Raw genomic sequence first — 22,890 nt, 5'->3', positions numbered from 1 at the left:
TATCAGGAGTATTGTGGCAATACTGTCTAAGGTGTTACTGTCTTAGACCATGTGTTTTAAATAAAGTTTTATTATAATTAATCAGCCTACCACATTTGACCACTCCTGAAACTCACCACAAAAATATCCAGGCTGGGATTTACCTGTAAATGTTCTGGAGAAAGAGTGTTAGCAGATAAAGTCAGTAGTGTCTTGATAGGTGGAAGGCTCTCTTGAGCCTGTTAGCTGAATTGAAGTGATAAGAATTACCTGAATTTAATTTCTTTGCTAATCTAAAATGTTGTCTTCTAGAATACATATTTCATTTAGAATCCAGTTAGGGCTTATAGTCCATAAATATTTATTCTGATGTGCAGAAGAAATTCAAATCAAAAGAAGAGGGCATCTACTACTTTTAAGAAAAGTGCACATATTTTTGAAAGTTGGCTTATTGCTCAATTCTGTTGGTTTAGGCTTTAAAAAAAAAGGATAGGTTTCTAGTCTAATGAATAGATGGCAACACAAAATTAAGTGAATGCTCCACATCACTGATCTTTCATTGTTTTGGTGAATTAATCATGGAGAAAGGGTGCAGAAAGCTTTCAATAAATATATGTTCAACAGCTATTCTCCCCTGAGGGACTTCTACTTCTGAAATCAAATGCAACAACCTCTGGGGTCTAATTGATTTCTTTCTTGATCCTTGCAGAAATTGACATGGAAATCTAGACAAGCTGATGTAGACACATGCAGAATGAAGGGAAAACATAAGGTAGGCAATTTTCATTTCTTCTGCATCTGCCACTTTAGTTTAGTTGCTTCACTATTATCTCAGGCTGCTGGCTGTGATGTGGAATGGATCATGCCATTCACTTCTTGCCAGTAATTGCTTTTTTCATCAACTTACTGAAGGCTTTAATTTGCAAAAATAGTTTACTTTTAATGTGGTAAAACATGACAGGAGCCACAGCAATATCCTGTAATACTTAAAGCACTGAGGATTTTGGACATAATGCTTAGTGTACTGATTTTGCTTACTACAGCCTCAAAAGCTAAGTGCTGCAGTCCATCCTCCTGCAGGAATTTACCGAGAAGTTTGTGTAAAGCATCAGAAAGTATGAATGTGTACAGTTGTAGAAGGACTGTTTCTCACACCAGTTTCACCCTACTGTAACCTATGACTAGCACAAGTGGTATCAGAATTAGATGCAGACTCTTTGATTCTCTACACCTGCTTCCCCTTCCAGTTACAGATGCTTTATGCCAATACATTGCACTGGTGATGCTACTGTCTTACAGCAAGATAGGTGAGAAGATCAGATTTTTCACTCATGAGGAAAGCAATAGCTTTCAAACAAAATTCACCTATGTGAACAATAGAAAAATCTGAGCTGTAATATGAATATCATGTCTTCAGTTCTTTGTAACCATTTTTAAACCACTAGAATATAAATCAGTTGCGTCTTGCTCATTGTCAGTTAAACATAGTTGAAATAAAGCCCAGAATATCACAGTGGCTACCAGCCAATTTCATTTTAAACCTGATGATGAAATATCATGGCATAAAAATAAAACCAGACACCCAAAATGCAGTACTTAAAATACTTTTTATTATTTTTCTTCAGGATGAATGTCATAATTTTATTAAGGTTCTCCTAAAAAGAAATGAGGATACACTGTTTATCTGTGGAACAAATGCATTCAACCCTTCTTGCAGGAACTACAAGGTATGTGATCTGTTTATGGGATTTCCTTTATGCCTTGTCTTTCTGTTGGATTTATTGTGACTATGCTGGCAACAGCATGAGGTTGTCATTCAACAATGCATCATTCAACTCTGTAGCATTTATCCTGACTCGTTTCAGGGCTACAGACCTCAATGTTGAGTGGATTTCTGAGGACTGCTTGCATTGATTACCTACTTCTTTGCAACTCCTGCATGTCAAGAGTTTATTGCTACTTTACATTGCCCTCCATAGATGCAGAATCCTCCAGATCCCTGCTTGGGGATGCAGTCACTCCTCAGAAAGTTTCTCAGCTTGTTCACTGATACCCACATCAAGTCATAGACTGGTGCTGAGGTTTACCTCTGGAGTAGCATGTTTTAAATGTCTCTATTGTACTGTTCTCAATCCCAAAGCCAGTTCTCAAGATGCTTGAGGGCTTAGCACAGCAAAAGCTGAGAAGATTAATGTTGGGGACCCCACAGATATAGAAGCTGTGGAGGTCCTATGGCATTGTATGCTGTAAAAGTGATTGACAGCAGATCTCCACAGGGAAAGGTACAGAAGGAAGGTGATGTGTTCCTCACTAGCTGGGGATTTGCAAAGCCAAAATATTATTTAGAGCAGTGTAGAAAACTGTGCTGGTCCATATACACTTGACATTAATTCCTTGACCCCAATTTCTTCCTTTGACATGCTGTGTCCCTGCTACCTGCATTTTAACAGGGCCCGTTTATTCAAATATTTCCCATTTTCTCAGGCTTGCACCAGTATAATCTGATATAACCCCCAACAGCGGATGTCTCTGGAGTAGCTTTGAAATGGATTTACTTAGGCTCTTGAGATCCAGACTCTTCTTTTCCAGGCACTGCTATGTCCAACAGGTTGTTTCTCATCCTTCTTTAGGAAAAAGAAAACAGCTTGCTAGTGCTGCTTCTGATAAAGTCACAGCACAATTCTCACTCATGTCATTGGTTTCAGAGTTATTGTAAAAAACAGAATAAAGACATTAACATCCAGGGAAACAACTGCCTTAGTGGTACTTGCTGTGACTGCTGCTCTTCCTTGCTCTTCCTGCAATGCTGCTTTACCTTGTTTAGCCGCTGTGATGGCTATAGTCTAGGAAACACAGGAGAGAAGTTCAGGGTAGTCTTGTCTTTCAGTCTGTGGAGGAAGAATCAGATCTGAATAACAATACAAGCCTGTGGCTTGGTAACTGTGTGGTACAGATCGCTGGTCTGTTAACAGCCATTTCTTCTTTTCCTATTTTCCTTGCATCCTGCTCCTAGCATGCAACAAAGCTTCTCATTCTCAGTGCTGTTTTTAGTCTTCCAGCACAGTTTCTTCATTTTTAGCTCTCAGTACCATTAATGTGGCTAACAAATCTCAACCAGTCCACTTGCTAGAAAGCTAGGTCTTTTAATACAAATACAGATTTCCTTGGCATCCTGATGCGAGGGATATAAATCACCCTCCTTACCCTTACTCCAGGTGTTTCGTTCCCTTTGATGGATGCATGGCCTCTGCAGACTGCCTCACCAGTTGCTGAGCTGCAGGGGCAGGATAGTGATACCTCTGGGAGGCAGCAGAAGGTCTCCAACACCTGACCTGGCTTTTGCTCCATGTATTTCTGCATTATATAGAGAGAGCACAAAAGATGACAGAAAACAGGGCTGTCCCTTCACGCTAACAATGGAAGTGTTGATGAGCCTGGGGTGTGGGGCTCAGTGCAGTGAAAGTTGCTCAGGGCTGTAACTCTCGCTATCATGTGAAATGCTTTTCAGCCCTCGAGTAAACACAACTAATTCCCGTCAGAGTGGATTTTGACAGGAAGGATACATGACAGAAAACAAATGACGACAAATTGTCCACTTGGAGGACTTGGGTGCTGTAACATACACGCGAAAAGTTGATTGGAGTAGTTGATGGTGCTGAGTGTCTTATTTTTTATGCTCAGTGAACCTGTACTGTATGTGATTTATACAGTATGAGCTGCTCAAGGTACTTGAATATGCTAGAAAGACTCTTATTCCCAAAATACAGTGGTATAAGAATCTTAAAGAGGTAAGAGCTGTACCTTTCCCCTATAGCTCACTAAACCCTCTTGAACTTAGCGTAAAGTTATTCTGTGTATTTGTATCATTATCAGTGCCCGGGGTGAATTTATTTCCCAGGAGTTACACTTAAGCCTCAGATTTTACAATTCCTGCACAGATTAATTCTTGCCTGATGGTAAGAGGATTTCTCCCTGACACAGACTCAACTGATACAGTAAGACTTGGAGAGCATCCTTCTGAGTATGCAAATCAAGGAAGAGAGCACCACTGTTGAGACTAGAGCAAGAAGGATCTCCGGACTTTGGGGAGAAAAATGCACACACAGATAATTGTCCTAGTGTTGTTTCTTCTGACTGCTGTGGCTTGCAGTCTTTTCTGTGTATAAGAGCGCTTCTGTTGGATCACTGTTGAGGATAAATTTTGAATCCCTGCCAGAACCACAGACCACATAGCCTGCTGTAGTTCAACAGGAAGCTTGTGTACAGATAAAATATAGACTGAAGACTTTTGTAAAATGTGTCAGGGTAAGAGTGATTAGCTGCAAAAGAATGACTGACTTATGGGATACGTTTTCTTCAGACTGATTTTATTTAACACCATGATTTTTGTCAGGTTTTTAATTCATAGTCAGGAGCACAGTTAGAGAAAGGACCTTCCTCCCTGCCCAGAAAAGAAGAAACACTGTCATAAGCCTCATCCTGGATAAGAAGTTTTGTTTCTCTGTCTGAGGAGCTCCCTTTCGTTTTTCAGATGGATACCTTGGAGTTCCTGGGAGATGAATTCAGTGGAATGGCCAGGTGTCCCTATGATGCAAAGCATGCCAATGTTGCGTTGTTCGCAGGTAAAGTGACGGAGATAAACTTTTTTTCTTTCTGTCCTGCAGCCAGGCTCACCATAGCACTGTGTCTTTTGAGTCCAGAATGCCAAAATCTAAAAGGTGGCCAAGGGAGTGAATAATGGCTAAAAATAGGAGGCATGAGGAAGTCAGTAGCATGGAAGCCTTCCCTTCTCTGGGATTGACTTCACTATCATAAACATTGCCTTCAGCCTCAGTTTCCTGGCTCAGTATTTCCTGGATTTGTGATAATATGATGCCAGACCAGTGTGAGGCACCATTTCTGGCTACATCCAGCTTCTGCGAAAGTCAAGGAAAGTCAAGGCTTGAGTGAACTTTAATGAGGAGCGGGCAGGATATGCTCTTTAACAACTGTAAGCTTAAGTTAATCTTCATAATAAAAGGAAGCTAGGGAACATGCTGTGATGTGCCCTTTTCTAGATCTAGAAGGAAAGGGAAGGTGATTTTATTTTCAAGCAGAAAACATCTCAATGTGATGTTACCAGCTGCTGTAGACAAAGAAGAGAAGTGTGTTGGTTAATAATGATTTATGCTGCATGCAGCAGAATACAGTTAACTGATTTCTACTACAATAGCTAAAAAAAAAAGAGTGTTTATTAATGGGGTTAATTTGGGCTGTTGATTATGTGGTATTTTTGTACTTCTCTTCATGAATTCCTGATTAAATTGTTTCTTTATTGAACTTCTCTTAGTGTAAACCTTGCCTATCTTTTCTTAGATTTGGCTGTAAAATAGGTGGTAAAGATAATACAGAAGCCACTTATGATAATGCTAGTCCTCTTCAGCAGGTGTGATGCTAGAAAGCAGAGTCTGGGTGCTCACGTGGAAATACTTTAGCTATTCCTTTGAAGATTTAAGAGTGTGCAAGTATTTCAGCCACACTCAACTGAATCTGTAGCCGGAGGGCTTGATTAAGCACTACTGTGTTTGAGGTGGCGTCTGCCTCACAAAGGACAGATTTGATAAGAGGTTGCAATTTTATTTTTCTTTTTTTTAACTCTTTATAGTGTAAATAAATCAGTCCTTTTGTTTCAAAAATAATGGTGATGATGATGGTGGTAGTATGTAATTTCTTAATTACAGTCAAAAGAACATAAAGTAGAAATTCTCTGATTGTAGCAGGTAATTCCTAAATGATGGAAAGAGAGAGACACCTTCAGAGAAAGTTTTACCCCATGTGTCTCAGATTCTCTGTCTTAGGGCAGTTTGAATGACCTTTCAGAAGGGCCTTTCTCACTATACTTGCCAAGAAAGCATTTATGACCAACTTAATGTAAACACTTACCTTGCATTCAGTTGAAGTTTGGTAAGTTAACTCCTATTCTGTCACTGAAGAATTCCTCGCTTTATTTGAAAATAAAAAGTATATTTATAGAAGTAATCATAATCTTTCATGATGATTCAGAATAAATTTGATACTATTCAAGTGAATTCTTGTAGAATATACCTTGTAAATCTGTTAGCTTCAGAAAATCACTGTTTGATATGCCATACATATTGATACCCATGATAACTTTTCAGACTGCAGTGAAAAATAGTTTCAGAGCTGTTTAGGGCACTAATCCAGGTCATCTGAGTCTGTTGGGTGCACTTACATGAATATGGCTCTTCTTGCAGCCTGTAGCTATTACAGCTGATATGTGCGAATTGTAATTGGTCACATAGTCTTCAGGAACTTGGCAGGAAAGAAAATAAATGTGTGACTATATTAACATGAGTTCACACATCCATATCTAAACAATTCAGCTTTTTATTCTATTTTAAAATTGGTTTTAGTGTCTGCTTTTTTTTGTAATTATTTTTTTCTGGTTTTGCTAAGGAAAAAAAAGTTCATTTTTAAAGAGCCAAATAGTGATGGGAATTGTGGGACTCAGAACAAAGACTACAGTCCTGCTAATAACAAACATTCTGATTTTTAAATCTTGAGCTGAAATTAAACATTGTCTGTATGTGCAATGAGGAGAGCTTGACGAATAGAAGCCTCTCTGCTTTGTCCTTGGTATGTTCTCAGTGCTGGCGCCTTCAAGGCCCAGCACCCAAAATAATCTCTTGTCAAAGGAGATATAGGCCATTCTGATTTTTATGTAGATGCACCAGAGACACAAGTTGCTGTCCTCATACCACGGTGCTTTGTGCTCCTACCAGACATCATGTTCCAAGATCTGTCTCGCACATGAAACACCCCTGTACAGTTACCGTGACCCACAAATGGATTAGCATTTTAAAATGTTGTTGGAGCTCATGCTTTCACTGATTGCTTTGCATCTTTTGGTTGTCCTTGGGGTGCCATTTTGTAGACCCTTTCTTACCGCTTGTCCTCTGGTTCTTCAAGAGAGCGGAATGCATAAATTCATGCAGGAAATGCCTAAAACACATTGGAGAAAAGAAACATAGATAGGCAATCCTCCTCCATCTCTTTGCAACCCTGTTTTGCCTGAGCTCCCTGCACGCTATTTAATTTTTTGCTAGTGATCTTTGGCAGAGGAGAAGTGCTCTCAAAGGGAGAAATTTGCATAAGTGTCAATTAGCTGACAGTCCCTGAGACCTGCCTGGTTTGCCCTCCCAGTTAAAACTAACAGTTCTGTTGCAGCTTCCCCATAATTATTTTGCTCACATACGTAGGCAGAATTTATGAGCATTGAACCAGAGGCGTGTGTAGGGAAACTATGGATAGGGTAGTTCAGTATGACTTACCTAAGGTGGAGAACAATTACACCATAAGGTTTCTTCTCCCACAGCATCCCTGTGAAACTACCGTTTTGAAAACTGGTGACTTGCTTGTTCAGTGCTCAGTCCCATTTACCTAGCTGGATTTTTTCCCTTCCGTGTTCCTAAGGAGATTGTGATGATTTTGTTTGCCCCATCTCACCTGACTGATGAGAGAAGTCGATTATATTATTTCCAGTGCTCCTCCCCTCTTGTTTCTTCTTTCCTTCCTCCCCAGAGGGAAAGCTGTATTCTGCCACAGTGACCGACTTCCTTGCAATAGATGCAGTCATATACCGGAGCCTTGGAGACAGCCCAACTCTGCGGACAGTTAAACATGACTCAAAGTGGTTGAAAGGTAGATAAACAAACAAAATGAAAAAAGTGGCATCTCTGATGAGAGTATTGGGTTCCTGACAGACCTCTCTGTCATTTCATTTCACCAACGCTTTCTGGCAGCAAGAAGGAAGTAAATTGCATCTCTTACTTACACTGATGTGTTTATCTCTTCCCTCTTCTCCTGACCCCAAGTTACTGGACCTGACAGAAACTATGAGCGTGGTAGATCAGAATATATATTCCAGCGAGCTTTACAAGCTGAAATCCATCAGTTTACAGCTGTTGGATATAAAGGTTGGAACTTGCAGGGCTCGGTGTGCTTGGGCTGTGTTTGAAAATATTCCTGCCCCAGCACTGTGTTAGGTAACAGTCAAGGCTTCATGAAGTATAGAGGGCTTGTCCTGTAACATTAAGATTCATCAATGAAAATAAAATTATGGGAATATTGCACAAAGCCTTTCTTATATGGTTCATAGGGATTGTACAGCTGCCATTGAATTAGGCAATTTCTGTGCTCTAAATGCCCTCATTGTTAAGAACGGAGCTGTTTAGCTTCATGTAGGCGTTATGAATAGTTAGCATTTGGAGTGATTTTAACAGTGAGCAAAGCCATAGTTTGAAGTCTTTTTCTGCATGCAGAAATGTTTTGCCAGGTGTCGATTTTAGCTGTCCCACTTTGCTTGCTGCTACAGACATGTGTGGGCAGAAACAGTTACATGGTTTGTTATTCCCTCCACACACAGCCTGCATGCCATAAAGAGCACTGCTTGGACCCCTCAGGCATACCATTATATATTGACTCTTTACCTTTCCTCGTACAACGTGGGGCAGACGTGTTAGTGACAAACCCTCAACTACCTTGCAGTGATGTTGCACAGACTTGACCCCAGCTGTCCTGTCCCCAGACAGCGATTCTTCTGTGGTGGTGATGTCGCTAGTTCTGAAAACTGAACAAGTTTGCCTAATGTGGGCATTTCACCTTTGGATGTTTAGTGTGAATGTATTTGGCTTCTCTTTGCATGCTATATGCTATACATGGTGCCTAAACAGGATGCCCGGGTTTTCTTTCTAGAACCATACTTTGTCCAGGCAGTGGACTATGGCAATTACATTTACTTCTTCTTCCGGGAAATAGCAGTGGAGTACAACAGCATGGGAAAGGTAAGGGCAAAAACATTGCCTTGAATGACTTTGTCAGATTCAAGAGGAGGAAAACATATGCTATTCTTGGACCAATGCTGTTAGGAGTGACCTTGAAATGAGAACTATAAATCATGATGACAAGGTCATCATTTTGAGAAGATTCCTATCGCTCAAGCCAAAAGGTTGGTTGGAGTGAAACATTGCACTGTCTTGAAAGGAAACAGGGTGGTTTCTTATGGTGACCATGTATACTGGAATCTCTTCTCAAATCGTAAAAAGCACAAGGCAAATGTAATTAGTTCAGCGTAGTAGGTAATTGTTAAAAATGGATTCCAAAGCAGGGAGTTATTTTTCTTTAAGAAATCTGGAGTGCTGAGTAAACAGGGGCGGGAATTTTGTGTTCTGCTGTTCTGCAAAGAATAATTAAACACTTTCTGCATTTTCGCTAATTTCACAATAGCTTTCTGACTAAGCAGTCAGAAAAGCTGACCAAGGTCACAAAGGTGGAGGGCAGGAATAAAAGCCCAGCAAGATTTGCATAGTTTTTAAGTGCTGAAAACACAAGAGTCAGAGCAGGCAGCGTGGGTTGCAGGGACTGTGAATATAAAATGTGCTTTTGTTTGGGGAAATAGAAAGCTAAGCAGTCTGTATGGAAATGAGTTTTATATGGGTTGAGAACAGATCTCCTGAAGGATTTATGGCTGTATAGTAAATGCCACAGCCTTATCTTTTATAGCACACTGTTCCAAAGCTGAATTTTTTCTCTGTTTCTTATTTGTCACAGATTATGGAAACATGGGATTAAATTAAGCACCTTGCTGTGTTATTCCAAATGTTCTAAAAGTACAACTCCAACAAAATATTTTAGTTCAAACAAACATTTCATTTTCTCCATTATTTTTGCTCTACTTCTTCCAGGTAGTTTTCCCAAGGGTGGCTCAGGTTTGCAAAAATGACATGGGAGGATCTCAGAGAGTGCTGGAAAAACAGTGGACTTCATTTCTCAAGGCTCGCTTGAACTGCTCAGTTCCTGGCGATTCACACTTCTACTTTAACATACTGCAGGCGGTTACAGATGTTATCCATTTCAACGGCCGGGATGTTGTTTTAGCAACCTTCTCCACTCCATATAATAGGTAATAGGCACAATAACGTTTTACCTCCTGTTTCCTTTATGTTTTGCTTTTCACCGCAGTTTCTATTTACTTTATGAAGGTACGAGAAGTGATTGTTCATACAATGTAATTATTATGTACCACGCGCTTATCAATAGTTTGTGTTTCATTTTAAGATACTCTGGTATTGCTTACTGCATTTTATACCTAATAATTTAGAGCAGCTTTCAGCCATTTACTGTCTGGAAACATTCCTTGGATGAACTTTTCTTTACATGGGAATAATTCAGACCAGCCACCAAGAAGTTTTGCAGCATGTAACTTGCAGAATGTTATTCCAAAGAGAAAATATGGGTTTTTTTCTCGCAGAGAAAGTACTGGGTCTGTCCTGTTTACATCTAAACCTCCAAGAACCACATTAGTGCTCCTTCCCCTTAGTTCATGCATCCCTTCTGACTCTTGCATTTTCTCCTGGGAGAGTCAAGATCCTAAGCTGTCCTGCTGGCTGGGGAGGAGGTCCCCAGAACACCCGTATTTCATTGTTCGTGTGGTTTTCCAAAAGTTCATCTGCAAAGAATTTATTACCATTACACATTATAACATGTTTCTCCAGAAGTTATTAGAAGAGTAACTGTATCTAATTATTGAGGTCTCCCAGAGAAGTTAAAAAAATAGTAGCATTCTAATTAAAAAATATATTGCTGTTTCACAGAGTAACATTTGAGCTGAAAGGGGAACTTTATTGCTGAAATTCATCTGGTTTTGCTGTACACTCGCCACCTCTTGTCAAAGCCTGACCTCAGTGAGGTCATGCACAGAACTGACTTCAAATGAGAGTAAGCCCAGGCCTGTAATGTATAATCACTGCTTTTTACATCAAAACGATAGGAACTGCAGTGGAATAATTATGCCACCAATAGGGAATACAGGCTTAAATTAAGATGATCTCTTTTTATGCAAACTGGCTTAATAAAAACCAGTGAACAGAGATTCAGCATCAGAAAATAGGTTGTGTCTTGAGATTATCTCAAAATTGAAATTGTCTTCCCACTCTGCTAGTATTTCCTGTGGTGTGTCATGGATAATACTTGTTCTTAAACCCTGAATTTTATAATCTAAGTACTTGGTGTTAAAATCAAGGTACTATTTTATAGACCCCAGTTTTTGCCAGACATTGAAGATGACAGGAAGGCGCATAGGCTTGGAGACACCTCATTAACAGACCTACCTCTGACATGGACCCCTCTTTCTCATTCCTCCTCCACTGAGGAAAAGCTGCAACAAGTATCTTTGATCTCTGGAACAAAGCCTCACCCTAGAGTGAGCTGGAAGAGATTCCCCAGTCTAACCTGAGGTCACCCAGAGTAGGAACGGGTGATGGGTTGTACTCCAGCGGTTGGGAGATGGCTTGTCTGCAGTCCACAGTAGGCCATCCTTATGGCTTTATCACACTGTGGATCTGCAAACTGCCATCCTCAAGAGCAAAAGCTGTTACAATCTTCTCACCGCAGTGATCCCTCCATCACTGTGTAGTTATGTGTTGAGCACAGTTCTGAGCGCTTTTAGTTCTGTATAGGACACCTCAAGATTTTAGGGTTGTTTTTTCTTAAGGCTTAATTTAGCAAAGTGCAAAATCTTCTAGCTGGTGTGGGTCTTGAGGTGTCTTTTAGGATGAGGTCCTGTGTGTGGCCAAATATACCCTTGACCAACTCTTGCATGTGGCTGCCTCCATTTAAAACTCTTGCTATGTAGTATCACGTTAATATAGAGCTTTGAAGTTTCCTTCCACATAAAAATACCCCAATCTGTGAAGGTCAAAGTAAGACTCCCTACTTGTTTCCTTCAGTAATAAGCATTTTGAAACCTTTTAATATTCAAACAGTTACTTTTCTATCAATTTATATACCTTTATGAGTTTAGTTTTATTCTCTGGAACAGTATAGTTCCTACATTTTTTCTTTGGTGTATAATAACCTACTAGCTAAAAGCAGGATTGAAAGCCTCAGCCAGCTGTGTTCATGCTATTTACCTGATAAAATCGAGTGGTGAAAGTCAGACACGAATACAGTAGTTCACGTATAAAAAAATGAAAGGTGGATAAGTGAATAATTCATGCTTCCAGGCGACTGCCTATGGGAAACCCCTAAGCTTTTCAGAAAGTATGTAGGTAAGGATATAATTCTGTTCAGACAATGCTATCATGCAGTTGCTTGCAAATAAATCAAAAAGTTGAAATTTACAACTTTATGATCTAAAAATAAAACTGAATTTGCTTCTTTAAGCTCTTTACACCTCATTGAGTTAAGCAAATCCTAAGCATAGTTAACTCCTTTCCATGGGGAAAACTTGGTGGAGATCAGGCTGTGGGAGGATGGAGTAATAATGTGTAAATGCCAGGTCAATGGCATGTTGCAGTATGTTCCCAGTTTGATCAGCACCAACTTCTGAACTGTCTGCAGTGTATTTTTGATGCATGACAGGGACTGTGAGAATTAATACTGAGAGATGTTGTGACTTACAAGAACTTAAATTCCCAAATAATGGGCTTTGAATGAGACTAGCTATTACTCCTCATGCATCGCCAGTGGTACCCAGAGTTTCCAGATTCTTTCCCTTCTTCAAGATGATTGTAATTACTTCTTTCTATAGAGGCTTTGAAACAAATTGTGCTGGCAGGAGCTGTCTGCTGATTGGTATATTTGAGGCTTTTCCATGGGGCTGGCTTTTCCTGTCAATACTCAGAGGTTACAGAGTTCAGGATTGAGTAGCCTGTGACAGGAAGACTTCTATACAGCATGTTTTTCACTCAAGATTTTATGCATAACTGCAGAATGAGTAACAATTTCTGGGAAATGTCACTTTGCAGCATCCCTGGCTCTGCAGTCTGTGCCTATGACATGCTTGACATCGCCAATGTATTTACTGGGAGATTCAAAGAACAAAAGTCTCCAGACTCCACATGGACACCAGTTCCTGATGAACGAGTGCCCAAGCCCAGGTATGTTTCATGTATAGTGATACTGTTCTGTTCCTGTATGCAGAACAGAGTACTTTTTGCTAATTTGAACAGCCTTGTAAGGTGCAAATACAACTGAAGATACATCTTGTAACAGTAAAATAGGAGTTGCATTTGGATCCAAGGTATGCAAGTGAGAATTCTTCCACGTAAACAAGATTTGTGTAACATAAATCAGGCCAGCATCAGATCCACTTGGTCAGAATAGTCTGTCACTTAAGAGTGATGTGAGTTACACACCTGTTGCAAATTGGTTCAGTAATGGATGTATCTCATTACAAAACCTGCACCAGTTCTGTGGTGTGCTGTTCTGCGGTTAACATGCAATTTATGTGCCACAGAGGACACATTGTGAGAAGAAAAAAACAGTGTTCCATCAAAATGGAGATTCGGTTTACGTCGTTCCTCCTTATGAGTTGTTTTCCCTGTTTCCACTTCCCTCCTGTTTGCACGTGGCTCCTCTACTACACTCTATTCATATTTCCTACAAGCACCCATTTCGTACAAGTTGCTGTTGACAGCCATTTGTTAACTCATTTACACCAGTGGCATTTTGCTCTGAGAATGATATGAATGTAGATAAAGCAAATTCGTTTATCTCAGTCAAGCTCTACCACTTTAATGTATGTTCTACATCGCTTGTGATATCTTACATAACTTCAAAAGAAAAACACATCTGAAGCTCTGTGGTGGCAACTGAGCTTCTGCCTAAATCCAAATTTGGCCCATCATGTCTTAGAGTTGCCGAGTACAGTATTCCTCTGCTGTCTTTATTCTGAAGTTGTCACTCAAGAGAAGAGACTGGAGGTGACTGGAAAATCTGGTAAATTCTGGGTGATTTCAGACTAAGCCTTAGTAAGGCACCTGCTAGTAGTGTTGCTGGATTTTATTCTCCTTTTTGCAGTGTTTCAACAACTCATTGACATGATGGGCTGCCTTGGTAGTGCAAGGCTGCACCAGGGCTCCAAGGTCATATGTTTGGAACTTAGAGAGTATTGGCAGGGAAAGGGGAAAGGAGAAAGAGAAATCTTCTCTTTCAGTGGGAAGGAAGAAGAGAAAGTTGCATTTTGAGTTTGTAGGATGAACGTATAGCAGGCTAACAGTTATGATGAAGACAGGATAATAGTGCTCCTTCTAAGCCATCAGGACATAACGTGAACTGTGTTGGTGAACACTGTTTCATGTAACATGTGGCCATAAATCTGCTTAACAGAAATAATCATTACTTCTAACTCATGTTGAAATGCATGAGAGGCACAAGACACCTTTGAAATAAGGTCATTTTTATTTGGATATCTCAGTATGGTGCAGAAACATTAGTGCTCCTATTGATCCTAACATTTCTCAGAAACATACCAGAGCGTTTCAGGGGCTTCGCTTCCCTTTTCTGCTGAGGTGCACAGCAGAGTTTACTCAGTTTTATGTTTACTCAATTAAACCAGTTTTGAGATTAAAACAAGATTAATCCAATCATGTGATTAGGATTTAGGAGGAAGTAGGCCTCCAGATTAGATTTACAGAAACCCTAGGCCCCATGCTGCCAGAAGGCATAGGCTGCTCCCTAGAGTTCTCTGGGAATGTCACCTCATGAATCAGTGCCCTTGCAAGGACCCAGGAGACTGGTGATGCTGTTGGTTTCTCCTTCTTTCCCTCTATTGCTAATTCAATATGCCGTTACAAGACAACTAAAATATTTTGGATACGAAGAGGAAGAGCACACAGTCTCTGCATGTAGTGTTCATTGTGCAGCTGTGTCGAACCCAACTCATTGACCCAGCTAGTCCCCTCCAGTCTTATGCTACCTTCCTACAAAACATTTAATTACCTAAGGTTTGAATATTTATCTAAATCTGAGCGACAGGTATGATAGGACTAGTACTATATTTTGTTCAAGTTGGCATTACTACATTGATGTCAGTGGCTCTACCCATGTTAGAGCAGATGAAAATGGGACGCTGCAGCATGTTGATGAGTGGGTGGTCCATCTTTCATCATCCCATCTCACAGTGGCCTTAAGACTTGAAGAATCATAATGCTCTAGGAAATGGGATCAAATGGGCCTTTTGCTGGAGAAAATAACCCACAAAATATTAATAACAGGCAAAGCAATTTACTGCTTCCTGTGTAGAGATGACCTGTCCAGGCAGGAAGGTTAAGTTACCTCTGAGGAGCAGGGTAGATTTTAGGAATGGGGTGAGTAGATTTGCATTTAAGTTGAGGAAGAACAATTAGAAAACATTTCAGTGAAAGTCCTCAATGTGCTACCATACTGAAATCATCTCATCCGAATTGAAAGAAGGGTAAAACCAATGTGTACATGGATGCTTGCTGGGTTGTCTTCTCCAGTAGTCCGCTTTCTACCAGACAGGACTGAAAGCAGCATTCCCTCACACATTCTAAAAAAATCAGATTCCTTCTGTATGTTAGGGACTGCTTTTATTCCAGGAAAGAGCAGTCAGCTAGGCAAGTTAGAGATCAGAAAGCACCTATGCCAATGGGCAGCATCAAGCCAATGCATACATGCAGTGATTAGGTTCCATGTGAGGATGCACTACAAACTGTGTGTGTCACACTTTTGCTGAAGAAATGTCTTTGTGCTTTTCGGTGACATCATAAGTCCTGCTGAGTGAGGATAGAGCAGGATTTTAGGCTTCCCCTGAGGGGCTGAAAAAGTCTACCAGACTTCTCAATCCTCCATTTAAACCCCTGTAATACACATCAGATTTCACTGAGGGCCTCATTACAAAATGAGATTTGCGCTAGGCATCTGATAAGTGTTCTGGCTTTACCCTCTTGTTTTATTTAGGCCTGGTTGCTGTGCTGGCTCTACATCATTAGAAAAATATGTAACCTCTAACGAGTTCCCGGATGATACTCTGAATTTCATCAAAACACATCCACTGATGGATGAGGCTGTACCTTCCATTGTCAATCGACCCTGGTTCCTGAGAACAATGGTCAGGTATGTACCTCCAAGTGGACTCTTGTCCTCATGGTAGCTGTGAAGTTGTGCTAATAGCCTTGCTCAGAGTACTCTCAAACTCTGTAAACATCCTTGGTATGCTGGGCACGAATCCAGCTAGGAATGATGGCAGCGCTGAGCAGATGCCTCAGAACTTCCTGAGCAGCTTTCAAGATAGGAAAAAAACTCAGTCCTTTCCAACCATGCTGTGCTGAAACCCCACTCTTGGAGGAAATGCCTTGTGGGGAAGGTTGACCCGCCTGTTGGCTCATGGGTCAGTGTTTGAGACAGCTCTGTAGAAAACTTTGGGCAAGGATCAGCAGACAGCCCAGGGATATGTACACAGGGTACAAACATGTCTGCCAGGATATATTCACAGGATATGAAGTCTGTCGGGATATGTAGTGGTATGTTTTAATGTTTACAGAAGTGTACAGGCAGAAGTAATCACATAATCTGTATCCTTTCTATGGCAACAAGAGAAAAAAAACAATGAAGAGATTTGAACAAAGACTTATAAATCAGCAAGCCTCAAATATGCCATCCCCTTCCTATCAAAATACATTCCCACTCTCCGCGGTGGTCACTACACTACTTATCTACCCTCCACTTGTGAACAGAATAACGTGACTAACTTTTTCCATATTTTCCTCTCTTCCTCTGTACAAGGGTAGAGTTTTGTGCCGGGCAGTGTTTAGCTCTGGAAGGCTCTCACTTAGTTTTAGTAATCTATCTTCTGTCAGGTTTTTATGTCAGGTTCTGTATCTCCAACCAAAGACAAGAGCAGCAAACTCTTGCAGAGGAGTGCTTTCCTTTGATCGCCAGTACCAGATAACTGGTACCAAATCACCAATACTCATTTTCAATAAATCGAATCATCCCAAGATTCAATATCATCTCAGCTCTGAACTCGCTTAGTGGCAGTTGTGTGATTATTTTAGTGAGGTAGAATGGTGTTTAATGTCTCACTGTTGCACTGGCACAGCTTTTCCTGCCAAAAAGTTGAGTGTAGATCAGTTACCATTATTGCTGCTTTTAATGGTACAGAGCTTCAAATTAAAAAAAAAAAAAATTCACTGTGCTGATTTTCTTCCTCTGCCTGAAGAAGTCACCAGGCTAGTACTTTACTTTTGGTTGGAAGGATAATTCCTGAATGGCCTCAGACTCTTGGTACCCCTTCAGTTTTCTGCAAATGCTTCTGCTATCTATTGGACATATGCATGTGCAGACAAACACAGGAAAATTCCCCACCATTTGGGGGCATAAACTGGTACAGTCCGTGTTGACTTACAGGGTTATTCAGCTAGGAAAAGTGCTTAAATATGTTATATGTTGCTAGAAGGCTACCACACAATTTTCTGAAGTGGAAAAAGTGATAAAATAAATGGCAATCTAATCCCAAGCGATGCAAAATGCTGTATTGTTATTCTAGATACCGCCTGACTAAAATTGCTGTGGACTCTGCTGCTGGGCCGTATCAGAACTACACTGTAGTTTTCTTGGGATCGGAGAAGGGAATCATCCTGAAGTTCTTGGCACGGACAGGAAACAGTGGTTTCCTAAATGACAGCCTTTTCCTGGAGGAGATGAATGTTTACAATCCTGAAAAGTGTGTATCTGATTCTTTGTACTAATGCATGGGTGACTTTGAACTTCAGATTTCCCAGAGAGTAGGTTGTCCCATGAAAAGGGAAGTGGTTAGAGAAGCCAAGTTTTTTGAGTAATCTTAAATTGTTTGAGGAGGGGATGTCTGCTTATCAGTCTCTACATTGCAATAAGATATTTTTTATCCAGTATGTGTAGAAAATAGCCCATCCTATGGAGCAGTTGATGGATAATTAAAAGTGAAATTCTGCAAAGGAAGATTAATTTTCTAATCCTATGAAAAGAACTGATTCCTCTCCAAATAATTCAGCAACGAGCAAGCCACTCTCCAAGGGGAATTTCCCACATTTCAGCCTCACTCAAATATGCCTAAGGGGGCTTTGAAGCGGCCCATAATCACGCAGAAATTTCAGCTATTTTGAGTGCTGGAGAAAAATAAACAGAAAAAATGAAGGGCCCTCAGAAAGCTTGTCTGGTGTGCTATGTCTCTTCACTTCTTATTCCCCTGTCCCATGCATTTTTAATACTTGCTTATATGTCTGTCAATGTTTTTAGTGGCTGATGTTTGTTCTTTTTCCTCGGCTTGTTCAATTCTACCTTTCTCAGGTTTTTTTGTGGGAGTTGAGGGGGAGGGGAGGTGTTCAGCTTGAGGAATCGTTAAATTTTCATCTGGTTTCCCAGCAGAACTTATTTATAACCTCGTCTCAATTTTTTCTCAAATCAGGTGCAGCTACGACGGCATGGAGGACAAGCGGATCGTGGGCATGCAGCTTGACAAGCCCAGCAGCGCCCTGTATGTCGCCTTCTCCACCTGTGTCATCGAGGTTCCCCTGGGACGTTGCGAGCGTCACGGCAAATGCAAAAAGTATGTGTTTTCCGGAGGCTGTCAGAAGCCTGCACAGCAGGCGTGGGGAAGGCGGGAGCGCTTACGAATGGCGCCTTGTGTTCTTCTTTCTCCAGGGCCTGCATAGCCTCCAGAGACCCTTACTGCGGGTGGGTGAAGGAGAGTGGGTCATGCACACAGCTGGTCCTTGGCTCCAAGTGAGTAAGGGCTCTGGGGGACGCGCCGTGAAGCTCTGGCGTTGGCGCCAGGCGGTCTTGGGCAGAGCTATGTGAAACATGGGGCTCTTAGGGAAGGAAAAATGTGGGAAGTGTTTGTTTCTACCTCATTTGCATTCACCTCTGAAATGTCTCACAAATTTTTTTGATGTGAACTCTCGGCTGATTGGTAACTGCTGAAAGAGGAGGAAGAAGAAAATGAAAGAGCTGTACTAAGGTCCGCGTGTTATTGAAAGGAGGGAACTGGATGGGTATGTCTGGACCAGCCCACACTGGAGCCATCACAGCTGATTAAAGAGGCAATAGAATCCAAATTAAATTACTGAAGCAATTTGTCCACTGAAAACAAAACCAGTCTTTCTAATTTACTGTGCATCACTAAGAGGAATCACAGAGCACAGTAAGAGCTTAAAGCAGATTCAGAGAAGTGCTGGATCTCCCCTTGCTTAACGGTAGAATTTAATTATTTTATAATGACCAAAGTCTGTGAAGGTTTGTTTAAATGTGGTTACTAAAGCTTCCTTGCTGGGAGCTCCACTTCAGAGCTCTCATCTATTGGCCACATCTGACACAGCTCATGGTTGCCCATGTGGAGGTACAGCTGTACTTCCTCAAGGTAGTGGTGGAAGTGTAGCGCAAACATCGCACAACCTCGACAGCCCCACAGCTGGTCGCCCTCAACCCTGCTTCTGTACGGGTCTTCAGTATATAGTGGATGAGTTACCATCCCTGTGCTTGCATCTTGTTCTTAATTAGCTATTTCAATTCAAATTGTTTTGTCCACCGGGGATGCCATAGCTATATCTGTCTGTATGTGCTTTACTACTAGAGTGTGGACTGTTCCTGACTGGACATTTGGTAGAATAATGTTAAAATGCACCTGTGTCCATATCGGGTTTTCTCAGCATGCCCAAAGTTCTTGAGTCTTTTTGCACTTCCATAGCAAGTTGTAGGGGACTGCAGGTTGTCTTCCCACAGCACAGTACCTACCTAATGGGTTAGCTTCCTTCTCACGTCAAAGTATTAGTGCAACTTGTCTACTATATGGACAAGTTAAGGCAGGATCATAATTGCTTCTGATAATACCATGTATTATAGAGTTAACAGTTCAAAAAATATGAATGTTCACCTCCCTTGAGAATGAGCCATGCAGTGGATTTTAAAAAAGTAATAATAAAAAAGACAAAGCATCATCAGAAGATCATAAGAAATCATTTAGCAATGACAAATAACTCGAATGTCTATATTGCAATTTTTCAGCCTTTGCGTGGAAGTTCCAAAGAAACAGCCAGTTTCCTGGTGGGGCTTTATTTCAATGTTGCACATGTGATAATTTCTTTCTGGTAGTGCCTGTGACTGTTATTCATACTGTTTTGTTTCTTTCTATTATTTAGATTGGTATTTGAACAGGACATAGAACATGGGAATACAGATGGCCTGGGTGACTGCCAAAGTAAGCAAAGCTTTTACACTCTGTTTACCTTGTGTCACAGCATCATTCTGAATGCCTAAAATTACCGTTACCTGTCCAGCATTCTTTTGTTGCAATGTAAGCCACAACAGGGGCAGCAACTGTGGCTAATGATGCAGGTCCAGAAGAGGAACGGTTGTTTAAATGAATTTAAAGAAAATAGCCCAGGTGGTGTGATTTATACAAACATCAGAATTCAAAGCAGTTATGTAGTGAGAAAACCTCAGTTCTACAGGATATTGATTATACAAATGACATAATGAATTAGGTGTTCATTGCCTTAATTAGCCATGGTGGTTGGATTGTTTATGTAGATGTATGGAAGTGGCTTGGTTTCTTGGTGTACACTGTGACTTGGGCTACGTTGCCATACAGGACAGGGAGACTGTGAACTAAAGCTTCAGTTTTGGATCCAGATCAAGAAGTGGCAACTACTTAGCTTGTGAATCTTAGTGGATTTTACACACAGGCTGGACAACATAGTGCTATTATGGGTCAGGCACTACTGACTCTGCCTAAGAAATTTTGATGGGAAACCTGAGGTACTGACAGCATGAGTTGGAAGCTTAAACACAGTCTTTAAACATTTACATTTTGCACTGAGGTGCTTAAAAGTGCACAGCTTGCACTGCATGCAAAGAAACCTGGCGTGCTGATTTCTGAGCCTTCAGGAATACCAACATCTGTGTTCAGGACAGCTCTCGTTCCAAATGTTCTTGCCAGGGTTGGTTTAATTCTGAGCCCCAAATATTATTTATAAACATTATGAAATCAAGAATCACATTATTTTCAGCCCAGTTTGCACTGATGCCTGTAGATGCCATAAAACTGCTGAAGCTGAGGAAATAACATGCAGTGAGAGAGTCATCACTTTTGGAATACAGAGCAAAATGATGGAGGGCTAGAGTGTGCCATGGGATACAGTGCAGGCCAGCTCCTCTGGAGGAAGCCAGAGGTTTCTCATGCCTTGTGCATCCTTGTTGAAGAGCCATTTATTACTGTGATCACTGTGCTTGAGGTAATACAAGGATTTCAGCCTCTGCATGCCCCCCATCTCAACTACAACTGCCTCTGCCTCTGCGCTAGGATAGAGTTATGTAGGCTGTCTCTAAGTTTTTTGAAGGAAGTGTACACATAGTCCTTCCTGTGCTCCCTTTAAAATGGGCTAGCACCAAAATCAGGTCAGTTCCCAGCTGGTGCAACTTTGCCCTTTTCAGCCAGTTTTGCTCTCTTTGGGCAAATAGGTTAGATGGGAGTGGAATGTACCTGATATCAGTTAAATATAAAAAAAGGGTAAGAAATTATTCAGAAACAGCACGTTGTGCGCATGGAGAGAGATCTGCTCCTGTGCAGAGAGGAGCAAAGCCCATACCCTGCTTAAATCCCTCTTTAGCCCTGAATGATGCATTGAACCTTGACACTGCACAGGAGTAGATTTCACTCCCTGCTAACCCAGCTGATCTTTACTTCATGTGGTCTTGGGTCATGTGAGTTTTGTCCTCATTGACTCACATTGCTGGCTGCATCACTTGTAGTGCGTTGCATTAGATTAGGACTTGCAAAGCAAGCCATGGCAGGGAGGACATTGACCTTCCCACTTGGTATCCTTTGCACAGCACTGGTGTAGAACACTTTCAAAGCCAGACATTGTTGTCAGGTACGTCTGAATATTAGTTTTGCCTGGGTCCTTAGGGTACTAATCACAAACATATAAATATCAGCTGAAGCATAAAAGTTTGCTAGCAGCAAACTATTAAAAGAAAAAATGAGAGAGAAATAATGATTTTTCCCCTGTTATTTGTCTTTCAGATTCCTTCGTAGCCCTGAATGGTAAGGAAGTTCTTAGTTTCATTATTTACTGACAGCAAATCCATTTTGGAGGAATCACTTTTTACTAAACTTTTAAGTATTTTCATAGTTTTGTTTTATTTAATGTTTTTTCCCAATTTATTTTGTTCATAGACATTTCAACTGCTTCACCTGATCATGAAATGTCTTACAACACAGTGTATGGTCAGTTTATGGGTGTTTTTAAAAATTCTCCCCAGATCCTTGTGTTAGCTAGTAGTTCCTGTACTCAAATAGCCGTTAGCCTTTTTTTCCTTGTTTTGTCTTAATTTTGAGGGCCTGATTCACTAATCACAACTAGGATGTAGTCATACCTCTTGATTTTCAATCCCTCTTTTCTACTTCTCCCTCAAAACTGTCTCCATTGAATTAAAGTCAGGTATGGCCTATTTTAAGGGCATGCCAGCAGACATGATTAATAGCAGGCTTCGTCTGAACACTCAGACAAAGGAACACTTGGGTACAGTGATGCATCTTATCTGTTCACCAGGAAAAACAAGATAGCAGCTTATATCCCACTCATGAGTCGTCCAGGCTGGTGTCATGACTGCGACAGCAGCCAGTCAGAGATACCTTAGGGAAAGGAGCAGAACTGTCCCTGGGTTACAGAAAGATACCTCATAAGGAAAATTAACCTGTTACCCATGTGAGTTGAGACTGGGTTATGCCTCGATTCCTGAAGGTTCCTGTCACCTCTAGGGTGAGTCATTTGTTGTCCATGCTTGCAGTATCTTAATGCCTGAATGAACCCTGGTCTGTAAAAAAAAGGGATTTGCATACCAAATTAAATGACCTGAGCTGAAGAGGAGCATTAGAGTAGCAGTTTCCCATGAGGCAGCTGTTAATCTGTGCTCACAGCACTTTCCACCACTTTGTTCTGTATATTTGGAAGTGGATTACGCTGGTACTTGGGAGTGCAGAATAAGTGTCTTCATGAGGAATTACTGCAGAATAAATAATCACTTTAAATTCAAACCTAGACTTAGATTGCAATAGTTTCTCTTTATAGA

The 22,890-nt window shown here is 40.9% G+C and overlaps 1 protein-coding gene across 4 annotated transcripts in view; it reads left to right on the top strand.

Annotated features, from left to right (window-relative positions):
- SEMA6A (semaphorin 6A) overlaps window positions 1-22,890 on the top strand; it is a 112,593-nt gene that overhangs the window by 60,112 nt on the left and 29,591 nt on the right. For 2 of the 4 annotated variants that reach the window (XM_049795727.1, XM_049795728.1), the window contains exons 5-18: window positions 689-751; window positions 1,605-1,706; window positions 4,511-4,601; window positions 7,561-7,680; window positions 8,734-8,822; window positions 9,723-9,940; window positions 12,786-12,917; window positions 15,742-15,897; window positions 17,330-17,506; window positions 18,227-18,367; window positions 18,463-18,543; window positions 19,956-20,014; window positions 21,842-21,862; window positions 21,995-22,045. In XM_049795727.1, the coding sequence (XP_049651684.1) occupies window positions 689-751; window positions 1,605-1,706; window positions 4,511-4,601; window positions 7,561-7,680; window positions 8,734-8,822; window positions 9,723-9,940; window positions 12,786-12,917; window positions 15,742-15,897; window positions 17,330-17,506; window positions 18,227-18,367; window positions 18,463-18,543; window positions 19,956-20,014; window positions 21,842-21,862; window positions 21,995-22,045 (1,501 nt within the window). The remainder of the gene's footprint in view (window positions 1-688; window positions 752-1,604; window positions 1,707-4,510; window positions 4,602-7,560; window positions 7,681-8,733; window positions 8,823-9,722; window positions 9,941-12,785; window positions 12,918-15,741; window positions 15,898-17,329; window positions 17,507-18,226; window positions 18,368-18,462; window positions 18,544-19,955; window positions 20,015-21,841; window positions 21,863-21,994; window positions 22,046-22,890) is intronic. The other 2 variants (XM_049795730.1, XM_049795729.1) reach the window with 1 other exon arrangement.

Source organism: Accipiter gentilis, chromosome Z (assembly GCF_929443795.1).
Source record: "Accipiter gentilis chromosome Z, bAccGen1.1, whole genome shotgun sequence".
Taxonomy (NCBI): Eukaryota; Metazoa; Chordata; class Aves; order Accipitriformes; family Accipitridae; genus Astur; species Astur gentilis.
The sequence above is the reverse complement of the archived record's forward strand: the minus strand, read 5'-3'. Positions and strand labels throughout refer to the sequence as shown.